The sequence below is a fragment of the Netta rufina genome (genome assembly GCF_964035555.1).
Source record: "Netta rufina genome assembly, chromosome: 1".
Classification (NCBI taxonomy): domain Eukaryota; kingdom Metazoa; phylum Chordata; class Aves; order Anseriformes; family Anatidae; genus Netta; species Netta rufina.
Window position 1 is genome coordinate 194,286,883 of NC_140123.1, and position 19,806 is coordinate 194,306,688.

Sequence of the window (19,806 nt, forward strand, 5' to 3'; positions counted from 1 at the left end):
TGTCAGCACTTTTAGCTAAGAATAGTGATTGTTAGGATGGTGCTGATGTGATAAATCTCTGAAGGTGACTTGATACCAACGTAATCCACTGAGAAGCTAGATTGATACAAAAAGCAGTGCATTAAATCTATTTAAACCTAATTTGTTATGCATTTCACTTTGAGAGCCATCCAATTGATAATAATCCTTGTGTAGTAAGGTACAACATGATTAACTGATCAGTTACAGCTTTTAGTTTATGCATTGCCAAAAATTGTTACTTAGAGTATTCAAGTGATGGAGGTTTAAAGAGGAACAAGTCATTGTGATACACACTCAAAAAGATCTGGACTATTGGGCAAGTTGAGCAAGAGTGGAGCAAGTTGGTCGCGTACTGGAACAGGCTCCCCAGGGACATAGGCACAGCACTGAGCCTGTCGGAGTTTAAGAAGGTTTGGACTGTGCTCTTAGTCATATGGGCTGAATTTTTGGGTAGACCTGCGAGGAGCCAGGAGCTGGACTCAATGATCCTTGTGGGTCCCTTCCGACTTGGAACATTTTATGATCCCAAGACTATACTTTAATGTTGAAAAAAAAAATAATAATATTAATAATAATCTGGAAACCAAAAAGGGCAAAACTTGGTTTGGAACTCAGAATTTGGTTGTGATGTAGGTGTCTAAACTCCAGATGTAGTCAGTAGAGCCAACTGATCTGTTCCCTTCTTCCCAGCATTACTGGCTGGTTGCTAGAATAGTTCCATGAGGTCTCCTGGCTCAGCACCAGTCCAGCTTGGTTGGCTATAATGGGAGCTTCAGTTCTGGCCATCTAAATGTAAGTGGCTTTTAGCTACTCACTCCAAAAGAACTCGATAGTTCCAGCAGTGGTCAGCGGGACAATGAAGTCCCTGTGTAATTTGTCTGAAAGGGCTAGCACAATCCACCAAAGCACAATGGGGCATCTATTCTGGAGTACTTCTGGAATATTGCATTTGGCAACTAATTAATAGGAGTGGGCAGGGGAAATTTCAGTGAAGAGCAATAAGGATGATTAGGAGACTTTTTTTTCTTTATGGGAAAAGTTTCACTTGGGTTAGTGTACTGCAAAATAGAATCTGATGATGGACTTCACACTAGCAGCCAGTGATATGGCAGTCATTTTAAAAGGCTAATAATAGGAAGGAAAAATATGTGACATGTTGAATCTAAATTTGTGTGAAGGTGAGATCACTTAGTTATGATTTGTCTTCCAAAGTTGAAAATATTTATCAAATGCAAGTGCAACTATTGGATTTGGAGCAGCAATTAACTCGGGGTTCTTTTTGATTGTTTTATAAGACTGGAGAAGGTCTGCCTGTCACCCAATACAAGCAGGTAGTCTGAAAGAAGGCAGAAGCCCCACTGTATGAACTTGATTTTGTGCTTTGAAAAATAATACACCGATAAAAGATTTTTTTAAATTTATTTTAAAGCACTTCTCAAAAAAAGCTCCTTCAGGGGAAAGAAAGTGAAATGTGTACTGAACTCAAGATAACACTAAGGTCCTCCTTGGTTTTGTTTGATCTTTTGCCATGGCATGTGTATGGAAATGGTTTATCAGCCTTAGAGTCTTGCATGCTCTGTTTATATAGAATATATATACATTCTACATAACTGGAGATGTATAAATATGTACAGATATGTATGTATATATCTTATATACTTGTGGTACTCCTGAAATGTGCTTTGCCAAATAAGTTAAACTTATTGTAGACAAATAGATGATTTGAAAGTGTTTTAGAAGTATATGTTAAACCTGACTTGTAAATTTATGGTTAGTAAAAAATTTAATTTTGTTACTGCATAGTAGATTAATTTTATGTTATGTTAACTGATTGTACAGGTGAAAATTATTAGACTGACTAGAAAATAAGCGTTCTTAATAGGAATAATTTGAAGGATATAGAGAACCTTGCTCATTACTAACCTGAAAGATTAATTTTTGAGAATTTTCTGTGGTGGATTACACTATTACATGTGAAATGTGATATTTGGTTATAAAAATTGGAAAACATGTAACAATGCTGCAAAATTAGAATTGAAATTAATCTATATGTAATTTGAAGTCTTTTCTATATGATAGTCAAAAAAAAAAAAAAGTATTGCAATACGCTGTTTTCATGTACTGTTACAGATCCTCAGACCCTAGAGTCAAGTATTGTGCATATCAGCTTTACAGCTATGAATTAATGTTTTTTTTCTTTTAATCAGGATGAGAATAACACCGAGAATGCTGTCAGTTCTTCAGATGCTCAGAAACAGGATTCTCCACCACCAAAGCCTCCACGGACCCGCAGGTACTTAATTATGAGGACACACTATTTCAAGCTGGCAGATTGACCTGCTTTGTAAACAAAAAGTAGAATTAAACTACTGACACTGTGAAGACTTTTAAGATGGATTTTTTGCTATTTATGAACAGAAATATGTATAATACAAATAGATGTCTTGTAATTGGCTTTGTAAATATATAATCTTAATATCTTCGCAGATCAAAGTCTGAATTTACTAATCTTGCAATAAAGGAAGACAAGTAGACAGACATACCCTTTTATTAGACAGATCTGTTAGATCTACTACATACTTCAAAGTAAGCTCAAATAATGACTCAACGTTAATTTCTGGAGTAATAAAGACAATGAAAAAATATCTCTTTATTCAAGAAAATATTATCTCACAAAAGAACTTTTAGTGACTAGGGTATGTCATCAAAACATTCTTTCTTTTTAGAGGAAAAAATAGTCTCGGCAGTACATTCATTCAAAAGGGGAAATAAAATTCTCTCTAGTTTATGAAATACATAGACTTGCCTTTAAAGAAGTTAAAGGTAAAAGTGAATGGACAGACTTTGTCTACCTGAAATGGGTACCCAACCTGAGCATTAGGCAGCTGAAGAAGCAATCCTGAGTTTGCCTTGCTATCCTGAGTATCCTTGCTAGTGTCTGAAAATATCCTGAGTTGCTTTGCTAGTATCTGGAAGGATGCCCACATCCTGATCTTGCCTGTGCTAAATTATCTGTAGTCAAATAGATGATATTTTCCTTTGGAGTTCCTTCAGTGCTTACCATGTAAGCTAAGCACTGGGGGTTCGTGAAGTTGTAGAATGGCACAAGATACAACCAACCCGTTAATACTCGTGCATAGCATTTAGTCATATAAGGAAAGCAGTTTAAGAGTTTAAAAATATAATCTAACTGTGGCAGTGCAAGGTCATCTCAGTAGTGGGAATTCTTGCTTTCAAGTTTTGCATTTAACAGGGCATGAGTGATGTCAGAAGACGACTCTCTTTGAGGGGCTGACAAGAGCAGTGATTAATAAATAAATAATAATAATAATAATAAAATAAATATTAAATTCTGAAGTTTTTAAGGTTTGATAAAGGTCTATGTATGTGTTTATGTATTTAAAAATATAATTGGACATAAACATTTGGTGACTCAAAATGGGAAGCAGTGTGCATGTCCAATATTGCAACATCTTTGTTTGAAGAATAAACATTTTAAAACTGGGTATGTAAGTATTCCACTTCAGACCAGATCTAGAATACTGCATGCAATTCTACTGCCTGTTTACTGAGCATATCTACAAAGTACTAAAGGCTTTTGTCCTATAAAATAGGCAACCTGCTCAGGGAGGGATAACTTATTCTTGTAGTGTTTATCTTGACTTGGAGGTGTCTGGAGGAAGGAGTATGATAAAGTATAACTTAAAACTTTGCTTTTTAAGCTTTTTATGCCTCAAATCCTCTTTTTGGAGATTACAAGTATTTTCAGGCTATTGATACTAGATCAGTATTTAATTGGAAATTTTTTACTGTTGTCGTGTCAGCATGAAGCATCTAGCTTCACTTTATACAGAGCTTATGGAATCTTATTGCCTCCCCTTTAATTTTATCACCTTGTAATGCTCTATGTAATTCATGTTTGCTGTAACACTTGTGAACATAGTCACTTAGATTGACATGTATTTGCATTTGATGTCAACATTATATATATTTATAATAATTTATAAATTACTAAGATTCTAAGATTTTATAAGATTATTACTAAAGTGAACAAGAACAACTCATGCTTTGAGTGCATGCATCAGTACCATATTCTGGAGACTGGCTTTGCAGTTTGATTACTTGTGAAAATCACCTTGAAACTTAAGTCTATGTTAAATTGCTTTGGAGGACTGGGCGGATGGAAAAACATTCTTTTGTTCTTTGTTAGACATGTTTGACTATTTTCAGGTTAAGGCAGGAAGAGCGCATAAGTAATTTTTGTCTTTATTGTTAGATAGAAGTCCATAAATAACCCAAGTTCTTTTGAATTCGCTATTTAGAACTGTACATGGAAAGCTGGAGTTTCTTTTATTTCAAGTCCACAACAGATAATTGGTACTTCAGAGTTTGGAGGGAGTATCTTAATACATTTAGTGAACAGTCCTTGAAACATTTGTGTGATCATTAGTTCATTCCATTTGGAAAAAGGATTAATTTTAATCAAGTTGGCTATGGAAAATTCTCAAATGCCCACAAAAGATAAGGCAACTTGAAAGAACTGGAGAAGCTGAGGCATAAACTCTAAAATAAAAATGAGGTAACAGCTTCTTGTACTACTGCAGTGTAGTGAAGACCAATGTCATACTCTGAAGGATAAGAGACGAAATACTTTAGCAGTCTGACTTGGCTTTCAATTATGTTTATCCTTCTGTCTGATGACATTAAAATGCAGTACAAGTGCTGCACTTCACCTCAAGCCCTATGGAACCCTCCTTGCGTTTCCTAAAATCCAAGATAAAAAAAACATGGATATTCCTTATTAGTTAGCAGTTTTTAATTTGTATGTCATAAATACATTTAAAAAAAGCTACAAAAAGAGCCTTATAACTAAATTTTACAAGAAAAATTCACCAGTTCTTATTCATTCATTCTACATTATATATATATATATATATCTATATATATATATATATAAAATGCACTGCTTAAGTAGAATAATGTGTTTGTCTAGCTTCAACCTGCTTGTGCAGAGTTGAATTTTCCTATTTCAGTTATGAGGAAGGATGTAGAGCTTGGTATCTATTTTTGGTTGATCATAGCAGCCACATTCAATGACCTTGGCATTGCTCTTTTATTTGATAATAAAACCCTATAATATGCTGCACATAATAATGGTGGATTACAAAGTTGTTTTTTTCTTTTGAACACAGGCCAACCTTCATTTATACTTGAACCCTATGGTGCTCTACTTTAGGGCAGCTACTTTATAGCCCTTTTACATTAAGGCTAGAAGGGCCTTTAAAATATTCTAAAGGTTTAGAATATATTACAGGAAAAGTAGAAAACAAGACTGTCTCTGTTATTTCTTTGGGTTTTGTTTTTTTCTGTGTACATTTTTGGAGTAGAGTTGTGGGGGCTCTTTTATTTCTTTTGTTTGTTTATTTGTCAAAATATTCTTTGAAGCATTCAGCATGATCCAAGACACAAATGTTTGGGAAATTTTCAGCAAATTGCAACCTTATTTGGTTTGCGTGTTCCTCTTTTTTTTTTCCCCACTGGTTTTCTGTCCTCCTCCAGACCACGTCAAGCCTGGAGACAGTATCTCACTTTCACAGACTGTGAAAGTAACCTGTGAATAAGTCAGGGTTCACAAATGATGTACTTTCAGCTATTATGTAAATAAACAGAACTCATCTCAAGATTATATTTATAATGAAGGATATTTAATGAAGTTGAAAACGTCCTAAATCTTTCAGTTGGGTTGTTTAAAATCACAGTGGCTAATATCAGAAAGTATTTTCCCCATAGGAACTCTTTTTGTTGTTGTTTTGCTATGAGCTCTTATTTTGTTACCAATATAACCATTTTTGTGACTTCCAGAAGGAATAAATATGTGCCTTCGAATTTTTTACATTCTTCTAACAGTTTGCTCTAAAATGTTTGTTCAAGATTTTGGGGGTGGGTGCCAAACTGTCTGAGTGCCAAACTTTTCCTGAAACAGGAAATACATTCAACTGCTCTTCCTACCCCCGTTCTGTGCTGTCACTTAGCAAATAGCTAAATGTCCTATGCTCCTAAGCTTTTATCACAGCTGTTCAAATTCTGTTTCTTCAGTAAGTCTCTAAATGGTTTTCCAGAAATACGTTCACAATTTCCACACACAACTTCCCACCATTCATTTTTTTGGCCTGATCATAGCTCAGAGATGACACCCAATGCATGGTTGACCTGTAAGCTGAGAAGCCATTCATTTTGAGATAGTGGGACGTGATGGATTTGCTATTCAGACTGTACAATAAAAACACCTAAAAAGCTGTCTTGATCACCTAAGAAGAACCCATAGACAGTTACATATGTGGAGAGGTAGTGGAATTACAAGATAATCAGTAACAGTTGCGTGTGCAGAGACATTGTCAAGGTCAAGTTATGAGAAGGCTTTCTGTTTTTTGTCGCACAGTGTGATTGTACAAATGTACTTGAGAAATGTTTGCTTTTGCAGTATGTAAAAGCAGTGCAGGGTTAATTTGAAGAATTTAATAGAGGAAAGCTTATTTTCTTTTTCAAATGGTCTGACATTCTTCAGTTCACTGAATCTTTTCTATCCCAATATCCTCTTTCATGAGCTTTCCATTAGTTTCCCGGTGCTTTCAGTCAAGCTATTTTTACTCTACGGTCTCATGTTTCCCGTTGTTTGGAATAATATTAGTAGTTCATCTTCAGATAATTTTCTGCCTTTGGGGAGAGAAGTGTCTATAGAGCACAGCTGTTGAAGAAAGGGCCCAAAGAAAGCATTATGCATCAGACCGTAATGCCCAACATTTTCTGGCAAGACTTCCAGAAATAGCTACTGCCAAGCAAAGACCTTTTAAAGGTATACATATCCCAATGTTTCTGCTTTCTAAAAAGAAGCAAAAACATTATTTGCAGTGCAGAATACGTGTGGTGATAATAATATGATATTGTTAAAACAGAAACAATCTGTTACGTGCCCAGCGAAAACCAGGAAATCCTGGGTGGCATCTATTTCCTTTAAGAAAAAGAAAAAAAATCAAATGCTATTTGGTTGTCTTTTTTTTTTTTTTTTGAGAATGGGTGGATATTCTTAATATTAATAAGGCAAAGAATTATTTTTATATGGAGCGTTTCTCATTTGATCACTCTGCTCTCATTTAGGAGTGAAGGAAATGTATATTAGGAGTGAAAGAAATTGAAAGTGGAAAATGCACGTAACAACTCTGTTACGCTGTATATAACGAAGATGATTAAACAAGGGTGTGAATTTTGTGTTACTGACTGTGTAGTATTGTCTCTATCATCTGTTCTGTGCATGACTTTGAGAGGGCAGTTTTTATACATGTGGTTCTTTTTATTAGGGAATCAAATTGGAAAGAGTTCATTAAATAATCAGTGAAGAACTTAATGAATTTTGACCTGTATTATGGGCCTGTGATCTTGTCGTATTCAGTTCAATACTATTTTTTTATTTTATAGCTAATCGTAACAATTAATGATATGCGTGTACCAGATAACAAATTAGTTTTGTTGATTGTGAGTATAATGTGAGGGGTCAGGAACATAAGGTCAATAAGGGAAAACCTTGTTTTCAGTAGCAGGAATTAGTGGTGATTACTTCCAAGCATCACTGCTGGTAAAAGAGAGCATGTAACCATTAAAGCAAGTGAACTCCCTCTCTTCTGGCATAGAGAGAAATTGAAGTGAAATTCTCCTTTTGTCTTAGTGTGTGTTAAGTTGGAGCAAGACTCTTTTATTTTGCTTAATTCAAGCAAATAACTTTATTCCCAAGCTTGCCCATTTTTCAAGAACATCTAGAGGCAAAACAGTTTCTAAATGGTTTTTTGATTAAAATGTTTTGATGTTCTGTGTATTCCTCCTATCTTAAAAGGTAGTAACCTGTGGGAGATAACTGGAAACTGGAGAGCTTGCAGTGCTTTCAGTGGGTGGGGATGTTGGTAAATTGGAAACTTATCAACAGTTTTCTTCAGTCTGGAATCCCTTGTGTGAGGTACTTAAACCCAAGCCCAATGTATTCTTCATTCCAGTGTAGTAACATGTTTCCTTATGAAGTGAAACATGAAAAAACATGTCCTTAAGGAAGCGGTAGCTATTCAATTTTGTAGCTGTTGGGGTTTTCTATTTTGTCCTCTGCGCTCTCCAGTAACCTTTCTGAAACCATGATCAAGATTTCTGAGTCTTTTTGCTTCCTCTTTTGCTCTCCGACAAAGATAGGTGTATGTGCCCAACGTGTGACACACGTGAGCAGTGTCAGAATAAACCTCACTATAGATTGCTGGGTAATACAACACTGGAAGGATACTGAAAACAGTTTGGTACTTTGCATTTGCCTTGTAAGACTTTTTAATTATGTTTTTATTTTCATGCTTTTTTTTTTTTTTTTTAATTAATACTTCCTTAATCTTGGCTCAGGAGGTAGAATGTTCTTTGGCCTTTGGAGCCTGTGCTGCTACTCCATGTTCTCTCAAAAAGGCTTTTTTATTCTTCTGATCACAACACAAGGAAAATGAAGACTTGTTGATTGAGGCATTCAGGTTTCCAAGACAAGTGCGGGAGACTGATACTAGACTTTATCAGTCTTTGAAGTGATTGATTTATGAAATTTCAGAATGTCTACTTTAAAGTATTTTTGTTGACAGCCAAGGTGTGATATAAATAACAAGCCTTTTTTGCATTTTGTCTGTCAATGGCTCTAAACACCCTTGAAATGTTTTGGTAGCAGTGACAGTCTGTCTGTACAGGTAGTTGTCTGATTAAGAAGGACTTGAAAGACATTCATCTTATTTCTGATCATCGTACCTAAATGACTGACTGTGATGATCCAGCCAAGATTTCCTGGAACCTCTCCTGCAGTTGCTGAAAAGTATTTACATTAGGCTTCTGATTTTGGTCAGGGCTCCTGATATTTGGGAGCAAGAGAGCTGCTGGTAGAGCTGGACACTTTCTGATAGTCGAATGGCAAACTGTATTTGGATACCAGACTACACCTACAAACTCCAAAGGCTTTGTTTCATTATGTTAGTTGATGGCACATCGTGAATTTTTTCTCTTCCATAAGATCTTTCAAGTCTCATTCTTCATTGGAGATAGCAATGTATGATTGACTGCTACTGATGGGATAGCAGTTTGATTTAAATAGCCTAAATGCATAGGGTCTGGGGAGTATAATCTGCCTGGCATTCTGCTGGTCCTTACGATGTGAGATTTATTATTGGCACACCTTCCAGGTCTGCTAGATATGATCTCCTGGGTTTGGCACAAATGCAGTGGGACAATAGTAGCAGGTAGTAAGAGTTTTTCAATTTTTGAAAGCCTCTGCTTTCTGGCTTTTGGTTTGTAGCCTTGTAGATAAAACCGTATTTCATGGGAGTACTGTGAACACTCTTCTGAATTGATTCAGTTCTTCAAGGTGTTGGCTTACAAACGGAAGGTACAGCCCAAGGTTTACAGTTGACCTGATTTTCAAGGGAAAAGAATGTTCTGCAATAACCGAATCTCCAAGAGGAGCTTCCAAGTCTCCTGCTGGAGAGCTGGATTTGGGTGCTTTGTAGTGTCTCTGACATAGATTACCCCCACAAACTAAAGGTATACGGGATTTAGATGACTCTTGCTTATTCAAGGTTTTTCTGTTGCCGGGACCACCTGAACCTCTCAGTGAAGACCCTACATCCTTGGGAACTACATGGGGGGCTGGGAGCATCTGTCTGCTACATGCCACCACCGTGGGCATTATGTGCTGGCCCATGCAGGGGTTTATTACTCCCTCCTGAAGGGTGTCTCTGCCAACACTGGGCTGGTTTCTCAGGCCACACTGAAGCCCTCTGCAAACAGTAGTCCATCCTGCTTTGATTTGTCTGCCTGGGTTGAAACTGTCATTTTGTTACAGTACTTCATTGTATTTCTGTTTTTCTCAGACATTTCTTTTGCACTGCAGTTACTAGTCTGCATAATGAAAGGAAACACTTTAAAGGTTCCGAATGGAAAATGCTTAATTCTGGTTTGTGGACTAGACCTTAGTTGTGCAAAATGTTTGTAGTCAAATATTCTGTATCTTAGCTGAAAGTAAATTGTCTGTGTGCCTGTGGAGCTTCTCCTTTTAACAAGCTGAAGATGAGCTGCAATAAGTGCTAATAATCTTGCTAATACGCACTATAATTTGGATCATACTGTGAACATTCTCATAACGTGTGTATCTCATGCCAACTAAGTTTGGTCTGGATCATTAGCCTAACATCTGTGGAGAAACTATTAAATACACAAACATCAAAACCTCCTGGACATGTGGATAAAAATAAAGGAAGATGTTTGGTATTGGACAGGCTGTATGTTCTGGTTCACGTAAGGTCTTTCAAAGAATTTTTTCACGGCTTTTTTTTTGAAAATGGAATTCCGTATGTTGAATTCCTTTGAGCTGCTGCTTCAGAATAAAGCAAGGAACACTGGAATCCTGCCACAAGAGGGCCTGTCTGACATTCTCTGAAAGAATGCTTCTGGGAAAGGATGTGAGCAATCTTTAAAGTATCAGTGAGGATTATCTGTGTCCTGAATGCATGCTTCTGTTACTCTGAAAGACTTCTTAAAGTGTCTTGGCTTAATTCTTGCCTGCCACATTAGTCATATTGTATAACTGTTGTCTTGGTGTAGTGCAAGTGCGTCTTGGCGCTTGGTATTGGTATCAACGCATTACTGCTGCAGACATAGATACCTAAAACGTTGTCAAAATGCAGAAAACTCACACCATTGTTTTTTGCAGTTGCCTTGTAGAAGGAGACGCTAAAGAAGAAATCTTGCAGCCTCCAGAGCCTCAGCCAGTCCCACCGATCTTAACGCCATCTCCTCCGTCAGCCTATCCAACAGTCACTACCGTGTGGCAGGACAATGACAGATACCATCCAAAGCCAGTTTTGCACATGGTTTCGTCAGAGCATTCAACAGACCTCAACGAGAATTATAACAAGGCAACAGAGCATTCAGGGAAGAACGAACCCAGTGAACGCGTGGAGAAAAGGCTGGAGCGCAACTTAAGTTTTGAAATCAAGAAGGTACCTCTGCAGGAGGGGCCCCGGAGCTTTGATGGGAACTCCCTCTTGAACAGGGGACATGCGATTAAAGTGAAGCCTGTGTCATCCTCCATAACTGATAAGAGCTTTAAGTCACAGGAGCAGTTTTCAGGGGATATGTTTGTGGATGCTTCTAAAAACTCATGCGTGGAATGCAGCGTGCCCCAGTCTAACACAGCCTTAATACCTTCACCGGAAAGTCCGCGGAGTCAGCAGGTTTCTGATACTCCACCACGACCAGATCGCCTGCCTCTAACAGAAAAGGGACATGCCAGGTGGTCGCTGCACGGGGCTGCAAATGCACTGCGTACTTCTTCAGTGTCCGAAGACACGTCTTCGGACGTCTTGTGTCATGGAGCTAAAACTCTCTCTCTAGTATCAAACACCGCAGTTGAACTTCCTTCCAGTGATAAAGTTGATCACACTGCTCTTTCTGTTCGAGCACCCCTCTGTTTTACTAATCCTCTTCATTCAGATGATTCTGACACAGATGAAATGAACTTTGAAGGAGCCATGAGCAGAAGCGCATCTAACGTTTCAACCGCAAGTGCCACAGTTTCTGCTGCCACTCACACTGAAAACATTTCTGCCAGAAAAGTGTTGCCAATGTCTATTGCTAGGCAAGACTTAACAGCTCTAACATGTTCTGAAGATGGCAAAGGTAGGTTTTACTGTGTTTCAGAAGTGCTATTTGTTAACCTGGTTACATCTCTAGGACTGGACAATGTAAGTTTCTATACTGTGTGATTTTTTTTACATGTAAATTTAAACAGTATAGTATGGCAGCTTTAGAAGGGACATAACTCTTCAGTTTTTATTTTGTATGTGAGCTATGTCTGTTACGTTACTGCAACTAGGGACCTTGATAACATTTCAAAAGCACTATTATGAGGTGTGATTGTATCGTTAATTGCAGGTTTCTGTGTTATTGGTGGCCATGTATTTTTCCCTCATGCTAAGATTTTACTTTTTAATTCTTCACTGCTATGATTTCATGGAAGTGTCTATAGTAGTGGCAGTTTCAGGTAGCCAAAGTACAGTGTATGTGAAATTCATGCTGACTGGTTGATGCACTGATCCTAGCAATGTGGATGTAACTTTTTTAACTGCATCAGTCTTTGAAGTTGCTTGTTATTTGCCTCCTGCATTTTCATACCATTGTACGTATTTAGCCCTCTTTTCCTGTATGTGGCCAGGAGGACACACAGTAATATTGCTGTTCATGTAAAAATCCAAGTTCTGCTTTAGTGACTATTTAAACTGCTGACTTGTGCAATGCTTTGAAAAATCTTACTCTTTTGGGGGAATTTTTGAGCAAGGAAGGTTTGCTCAAAATAGGGCGTGACTGTTTCTGCAAATAATGTCAATATTGAAGGTAAAAGGGTCCTAAGATGTGCAGCTCTGGTTTTCAGTCGGGCTGGCATGCTTAAATCAGATGGAGGCTGTAACTGGAAAGACAAATTAGGCCTCAGCAGCTGGCTATGCAAAGTCCAACAAAGCACATGGTAAGGCTGTGGAGCTCTGAAAGGTTCACATGTGCTCCTCTAACTAGATCAGACTCTTGCACTAGAAACTCCTTACAGTGATGGCCTTGCTTCAGGAACCTGTGTAGAACTACGTGACTTTTTCTGTGGTGGAATTGGGTCTAGTCTATGATGCAAGATGCGGTTGGCTGATCTGAAAATATTTTGTGAACTAAGTTTTTGTCAAAGGTCAGGTACTCAGAAATGTCAACTATTTCCAACTTGAAAAACAATCTGTTTCTACAGATTGTGATGTTATTTATACACACAAAACAATACGAGCACAAGCAGTTGCAGTTTTCAAATCTGAGACACATTAAAAATGTTCTATATGTAAAGGGCTTTGCTGTTGCTGTCATAGTTACTTTAACATTTATACCAAGCAGTCGTCCTCAGATAGATCATGGAAGATCTGCATGATAAGGTATCTTTCTATACTTGTTGTTTTCCTTCTTTCCCCAGGCAATCATTATTTATCACTGTTAGGAAATTGCTTCTTCCCTACACATCTCTTTATGCAGATGCTGCAAGAACATGCAAACGTGTATTTTTTAAGTGATAGTGCATAAATATGATAAAGAATGGGGAAAAATGTCACTCAATAATTTTTCATGTAACTGCACATCAGAAACATTCTGAAATAACAGGACAGCCTTTGTGCTGCTGGTATGTTGTTGATTTCACAGGAACAGCTTAACTTTTCTTAAATTGTTATTGTTTCTTTTTGTATTCAGTTCGAACCTATTTCTTCTTGCACTAAGTTGATCTGTATTATTGAATGCTTCACAGTTTAGGGTGATATCATATGATATCAATATGAGATTTTGATATCTCATATCAAAAAATCAACTTCAAAATGTGTTTTTTTAACTTATCTAAATGTTGTATTTGATTCAGATGCCGATACTAGTGAAGATTCCTCTCCCCCGCTCCCAGAAAGAACACCAGAATCGTTTATATTGGCAAGTGAACCGAGTGAGTTTTTGTTATGTTGTGTGATAGTTGTGGATATAAGATGTAAAATGCATTTCGGTATTTGAATGCCCCTGGCTTTTGGCTAATTTTGAGGTGTTAAATTTGAATTTTAAGAAAAAATTGAATGAAACCTAGCATATTTAATGGCATATTTGAGCTTGATGGATAACTTTCACAAGTGCTTGAACACAAACAAATAATTTCTCCATTTCTGACTAAGCATGCTGTTACATGATAGTTAAGTATATTGGAGACTTCAATATTGATTTTAGTGTACCTGTCTTTCAATCTGAAATACTGAATAAGGTAGTATTTCCATTTAGAGGATTCCCTAGCTATGTTAAGCAACATTCCTACTACTCCTGGATAGGGAACAGGAAAACATGGGGCTCAGGCTCATCTTGGGATGAGGGAGGAAGGAAAGATGATGACAGGTCATGCTGTACTGCATTTGGTGAACAAGTCCAGTTACTTCAAGTTTTACATACTTTACTGTTAATAAAGTCAAAAATTAGGATGATGCTTGGTATCTTCCGAAAACAAAACAACAAAGCCCTGGTGTGAAGTAGTTACTTACTGAGGTTTTTGTTTAATGTCACTGGCTTTCTCAAACTTTCAGGAAGTTCTAGCTAAAGAGGGTAATACAGGTACTTTCAGCATAGTGTTGTCAAGCATAGATAGTTCTGAGTCATTGATTCTTTCTTTGGTTATTATATTGTGTTAGGGAAATACGTAATTCTTGGATTTGCTTCTTTTCTGTAAGAACACATTAAAAAAATCTATGGGGCTGGAATCACTAGAAATGCATCAGTTATGGTTGTGTTTTGTCTTGATGTCAGCGTCTGACAGGCTGACTCAGCAAAAGCAGAGTGTGACTGTTCTGTTTTGTGTGTTTTCTTTGCATACGTTTTTGGTTTTTTTTAGATCTACTATTGTTGCAGAGCAAAATTCTGAAAACATTATTGAAAAAGTAGCTAATTCTTCTCTCAGTTAGGAACTCCCAAATGTAGAAAGTAGAAGCCCACTGTGAAAGCACAGGACTGCATTGTTTGCACTTACATTGTAGAGCCTTCTCTTATCTTAAACTCTTTTCTGCTTGTCCAAACTTCTAATTAGAATAAGTTGCTTTTATATCACACTTCTACTGGCTGTGTTCTGATGCCCCATCATGCAGAGAACTCAAGTATGATAAGTTTGATTTAATTTTTCCTAGGCACACCCTTGCCGAAGCCAGTTATGATTGCACAGTCTGAGTGGAGCATATTGCGTGATCAGCATCTCCCTGAACAAACAATCTCTACGGTACGTAAAGGAGACAAGTCTGTACTGATCATTCATTTCTAGTTGTGTTGGGAGCCACAATAGAAAACAAAATATACAGCTGTGAAAAATTAGAGCTGTTGAGTATCTGCAGCTACCTACCTAATTGTTGTCCTGCGATAGCTGGTGAACCAACGCGTGAAGAGCATGTTCACTTTCCAAGAAAACTATATTTTTTTTGATGTCCAAGAATATTTTAAGAAGTCATCCTTAAAATAACTTAAATTACAATGTTAGTAATGTAAGTATTGCTATTTAGTATTGTTATTTATACAGAGCTTGCTCCTGTCCCTAGTGGAACATAGGATACATGAATGTTCAAGGGAGTTGCAGTCTCTTGTTCAACCTCCTGCACAAAGCAGGGTGTCAGACCAGGCTGCCGAGGGCTTTATGCAGTTGGGCCTTGAAAACATCCAAAGACAGAGACCTCGTATCCTCTGTGGACAACATGTTCCACTGCCTGAAAAATGTTTTTCACTATATTTACATTTATTTTTAAATAATGCTTTTCCTGCACATTAAATGTCACTTTTCACCTCAGTCTACTAGTTGCTCCAAGTCATCCAGCTTAAACACCTGGTAAAATTTCAAAAACATGTATATTCTCTTCACATTCATGCATTTTTTCATGCATGCCCAAACACTTCACAGCCACCTTTACACACTAAAATGTTGTCAAAAATGGTAGATGTGAATTTTTGGGAACTGTACATTTCGTACAAGAAGTAAACTACCTGATTCTGCAAAAAGTCCATAATGTGACAATTTCAACTTCTTATGAAATTATGTAAAACTCTGATAGTGAAGTATATATAAACCAGCATAACATTTTCAGCGCTACAGTAAGTCATAAATGTAGGAGGAAGTAGGTATTCCCATATTTTCTATTTCTTGAAGACTTAATTCCATCATCTTAAATTTCTGATGTTCTTTCAGTAGTTTGAAAATATTTTACTATTTTAAATATTTCTCATTAACAGGGTTTGAAAACTACTTCACCTGTACTACCTGGTAAGTGATGGAAAAGAGTTTTTTTGTTGTTGTTGTTTTAATATGAAAAATAATGTTTTTTCCACTTATCAGTTTGTCAAGTAATCCCATAAGAGTAAAAGTTTGAGTAACCTAGGTACTTGAACTGATAGTGTGCTGGGAGTATTTCTATTAGAAGATTGGAAAATAACAGAGGACCTTTTTCTTCTGGAAATTCAAGTATTTCATGATCTAACTTTGGGGAAAAAAATAGGATTACTTCAAAAAACTATTTCCAAACCAGGATGCTATAATTTAATGTTCAAACTTCTAAAAATGATAGCAGTCTTGCAATAAACCAAGCTCTTATTTCAAAATACCTATATTCTACTGAACTATTTTTTTTCTGAACTTGGCTTCAGCTCAAAATATTTTAGACATATTTTCAGAACACTGATGTTTCTGAAAGGGCTATTTCTAAAGTTTTTAATGTTTTCTGAGGAAGCAAGTTGTAAGTCAAATGTAAAACTTATTCTAGCATACCAAAATCGCTGAATTTTCATCTACATTACAATAAAAATATTTTTTGCCCTAATTAAATCCTTCCTGTGTTATGTTCATTAATTTATTCTGTGTTTATTCCTGTCATTACAAAACAAAGTTCAGTGGTGAGGATTTGTGGGGGAGTATGTATGTGTTGTGCATATTTACCAAAACATTAAATATATCTTTTGAAAAGGCTTTGGTAAGGGGGCAGTCTATCAATTCATGTTTAATTTTGCAGCAACCTGATTAAGCAAACTGCTTCAGCTGTAATCTTACTTTATCTGCCATGTATCTTATGTATGTATATACTTGAATGGGCTAGAAGACTCCACTTCAACCCACATGTTAAATGCTTAGTTATTTTAACTTAGTTATTAGATAGTTATTTTTTAATGAAATCACTTTCAAAAGTATTACAGATTTGCTCATTGGAGGTTATGCAAGTAACGTAGTGTATAGTCACTTAACCCGTACTCTTAAGCACCTTTAGTTTAGAAGGAATATGGACAAATACATTTATATTGATGCATTAAATGGTACTGTGAAGTCTTGTAATTTAAAATATGCTTTCAAACTTGTTTAGAAAGAAGTTCTATGTTTGGTAAACAGCAGTGTGTCACTGGAATTGCTGAACATCTGCATCAAACAATTTTGAAGTGCATTTTTAAGAAATGAGAAAAATGTGCTGCTTAATCTTGATTTTTATAAACAGTATTTGATGTAAGTTGTATTTTAGACTAAGATGTTATTAAAAATAGCTTTCATGAAGTGCTGACTAGAAGAATGATACATTAAGAAGTGTATATATTTGTGTGTGTGTTTTCCAGGTCGTCCTGAAATAAGCAACAAAACACCAACTGATACTTTACCTCAGATTTCTTTTTCTGGTTCCGCTGATACAAGAGGTCAAATCTCAGAATTTCCTACAGAAATAACAGATATGGGTAATTACAATTCATTCAAAACTAATCACCTGATATTTTAAACAGAAGATTCACTAACAATATTAGTTTGGATAGCTGCTACTAGTACCTTCCTTTCAACTTACTGACCAGAAAAACCCAGACAAATAAGCCTGCCTTGTTTCTTCAGCATCATTGGCTGTTTTACTCAGAATGAGGAATTTAGGCTTTTATTTAAAAAAAAAAAAAAAAAGATTTTTAGGACCTAGAGAATTAGTCAACTAGGATAGAACTTCTGTAGAGCATTCAAAACTTTCAGAAATAATATCTGGGAAAAACTACTTAAGTACACAGGAGGGGAAAAAATAACAAAGGCTGTAATACTGTATCTTCTGAAATGTACCTCCCAAGTGAGGTTTAACTAGTGAAATATAATTATATACATCTTTTTGTGTTTTTATTTCTTATGGCCATAGTGCCTTTAGAACTCTTAATACCCACAAGCTAAGTTTTTAGCCTTGAGGGTAAACCTTTTATGTAAGAGCTGGAGCATGCCTTACAGTGACATGCCCCATCAGTATTTGTGAGGTTTTGTTGTCTGGGTGGACAGAAGTATTTAATATATGTGTTTCTTTAGGTTTTGGAAACCGTTGTGGAAAGCCTAGAGGACCAAGAGAGCCACCTTCAGAATGGACATGATCCAAGAACCAATGGACATACTATCAATAAATTATACTGGAAAACTCAAGTGCCACTGAGAACTAGAAAAACAGTATTCCACTTCTTTGAGGGGCAACTAACACAGAGCAGTGTAGATCTAACTACCAAATGGTACACTTTTACAGTACATCCCACGCAAAACCTTAAACATCATTCACAACAGTGGATTCCAGTATTACAACTTAACTTTTTGCTGGGGCCATCTACCTGCCTTATTACACTTAGGAGAAAGTATTACATATGATTTATTTTGTAACTTCAAGTATTATTGCCTTAATGTCTTTTAACCCTGTTACACGCTGCTTGTAGACATATGTTAATATAGTAATACTTTTGACAGATTGTGTTTATGGACTACTTTTTGCTAACGTTTGATTACCATGTATGCATTATTTTGTATATGTACAGGGCAAGTAAGTATATAATTTGATAAAGTTGCAATCATAAAATATTAACAGAAGATGTAAGAAATCTCTGCATGATCTAAATTTTTGTGTACCTTATTTGTAAATTATTTGCCCTGAAGTTTTAGAAAATAGTTTTTTTGGTTTTGTTTGTTTTTTACAAAAATTGCTGGACACACACATCCAGAGTTGCAGGTTAGCAGAGATAAAGATTGTAATACATTTTGTAAATTGTAAGCAAAAGGTTATTTTTATATTATATACTGTTTAATTGTCAGACCTAATTTGTTCTGGTTTTCATCTAGTCATGGAGATTCAGTAAGTGCCTTGGAACAATATTGAATTCTCTTAGCCTGTGTATGTTACTTCAGTGTTTTGAATTCATCTGGAATTAGATTATCAAAAATATTTGTAAGTTTCTAGTATATTTGACCTGCCAGTAAAAGAGAAACCATTCTACATATTCAACACTCCTTAGTTTTCATTTTAACATTTGATCAGTTGCAATCAATAGAAGATTCATCTCTGTCAACTTTCTGTATAGTAGTTTTACAACTTCAGTGCAGCGTATTTCTAATTTGGGGAAAACCAGAACACACTGGTAAAAGGACTGTTTAAATACCACTGTCTTCTCTCACAATGGTGAATACCATTTTTGTTGTTCAGCGACTGTGTATGTAAAAAGCAACTTATATGAAGGTTCACGTAGAGCCCTTGCAGCTACACTGTATCTTGGCAATATATTATGTCAAGAGTTAATCCTTATAAGGATTCCTTACTTAAACTTTTCTGTAATAGAATCTTTAAATTAAAGAAAGTCAAAATCTCGGTATGGATGTTTTTACTCTTAGGGGGGAAAAAAAAAAGACTACTCAGAAGGAAGCCTAAGTGGATTGAAGGATGGAGGTCTGGCTTAGCTTGTAACTTTTGTACTTGAGCACATATAGTGACCCTCAGGACTTTATTTTAAGTAACTGCTCGAAGCTCTGGCTGGCAGTAATGCCAGATAAGTGAAGAAGCATCTTCAGAGGAAAAATGGTTATTTTAGCTAGTGGAACTATCTATTAATCTAAACTTTAGCCATGGAAACATTAGGTCTGATTTGCTACTTGTAACTTCAGGCATTAACTCGCCTTTAGCAGAGAGGCCCCAGATAGCTACCCCGTTACCACTTCCCGAAAGGTGTGTAACTTGCAGGTACTGTTTTTGATTATGGAATAATCACTGTGCATTTGGTACAGCCTGCCTAGCTCAGGAGCTTTTTTGAAGAATTGAGCGTGCTATAAATATTTAACTTCCCCTGGATATCGTTCTACAATTGTTCATTTAAAAAAAATCAATCTTATATGCC

At 36.3% G+C, this 19,806-nt stretch overlaps 1 protein-coding gene across 1 annotated transcript in view; it reads left to right on the forward strand.

Annotated features, from left to right (window-relative positions):
- The window catches only part of PTPN12 (protein tyrosine phosphatase non-receptor type 12), a 75,303-nt gene extending 56,072 nt beyond the window's left edge, over positions 1 to 19,231 (forward strand). Inside the window, exons 12-18 of the mRNA XM_084304673.1 lie at positions 2,229 to 2,314; positions 10,790 to 11,757; positions 13,517 to 13,594; positions 14,808 to 14,896; positions 15,895 to 15,925; positions 17,257 to 17,373; positions 17,969 to 19,231. Of these exons, the coding sequence (XP_084160799.1) occupies positions 2,229 to 2,314; positions 10,790 to 11,757; positions 13,517 to 13,594; positions 14,808 to 14,896; positions 15,895 to 15,925; positions 17,257 to 17,373; positions 17,969 to 18,030 (1,431 nt within the window). The 3' untranslated portion in view covers positions 18,031 to 19,231. The remainder of the gene's footprint in view (positions 1 to 2,228; positions 2,315 to 10,789; positions 11,758 to 13,516; positions 13,595 to 14,807; positions 14,897 to 15,894; positions 15,926 to 17,256; positions 17,374 to 17,968) is intronic.
- The last annotated feature ends 575 nt before the right edge of the window (positions 19,232 to 19,806 follow it).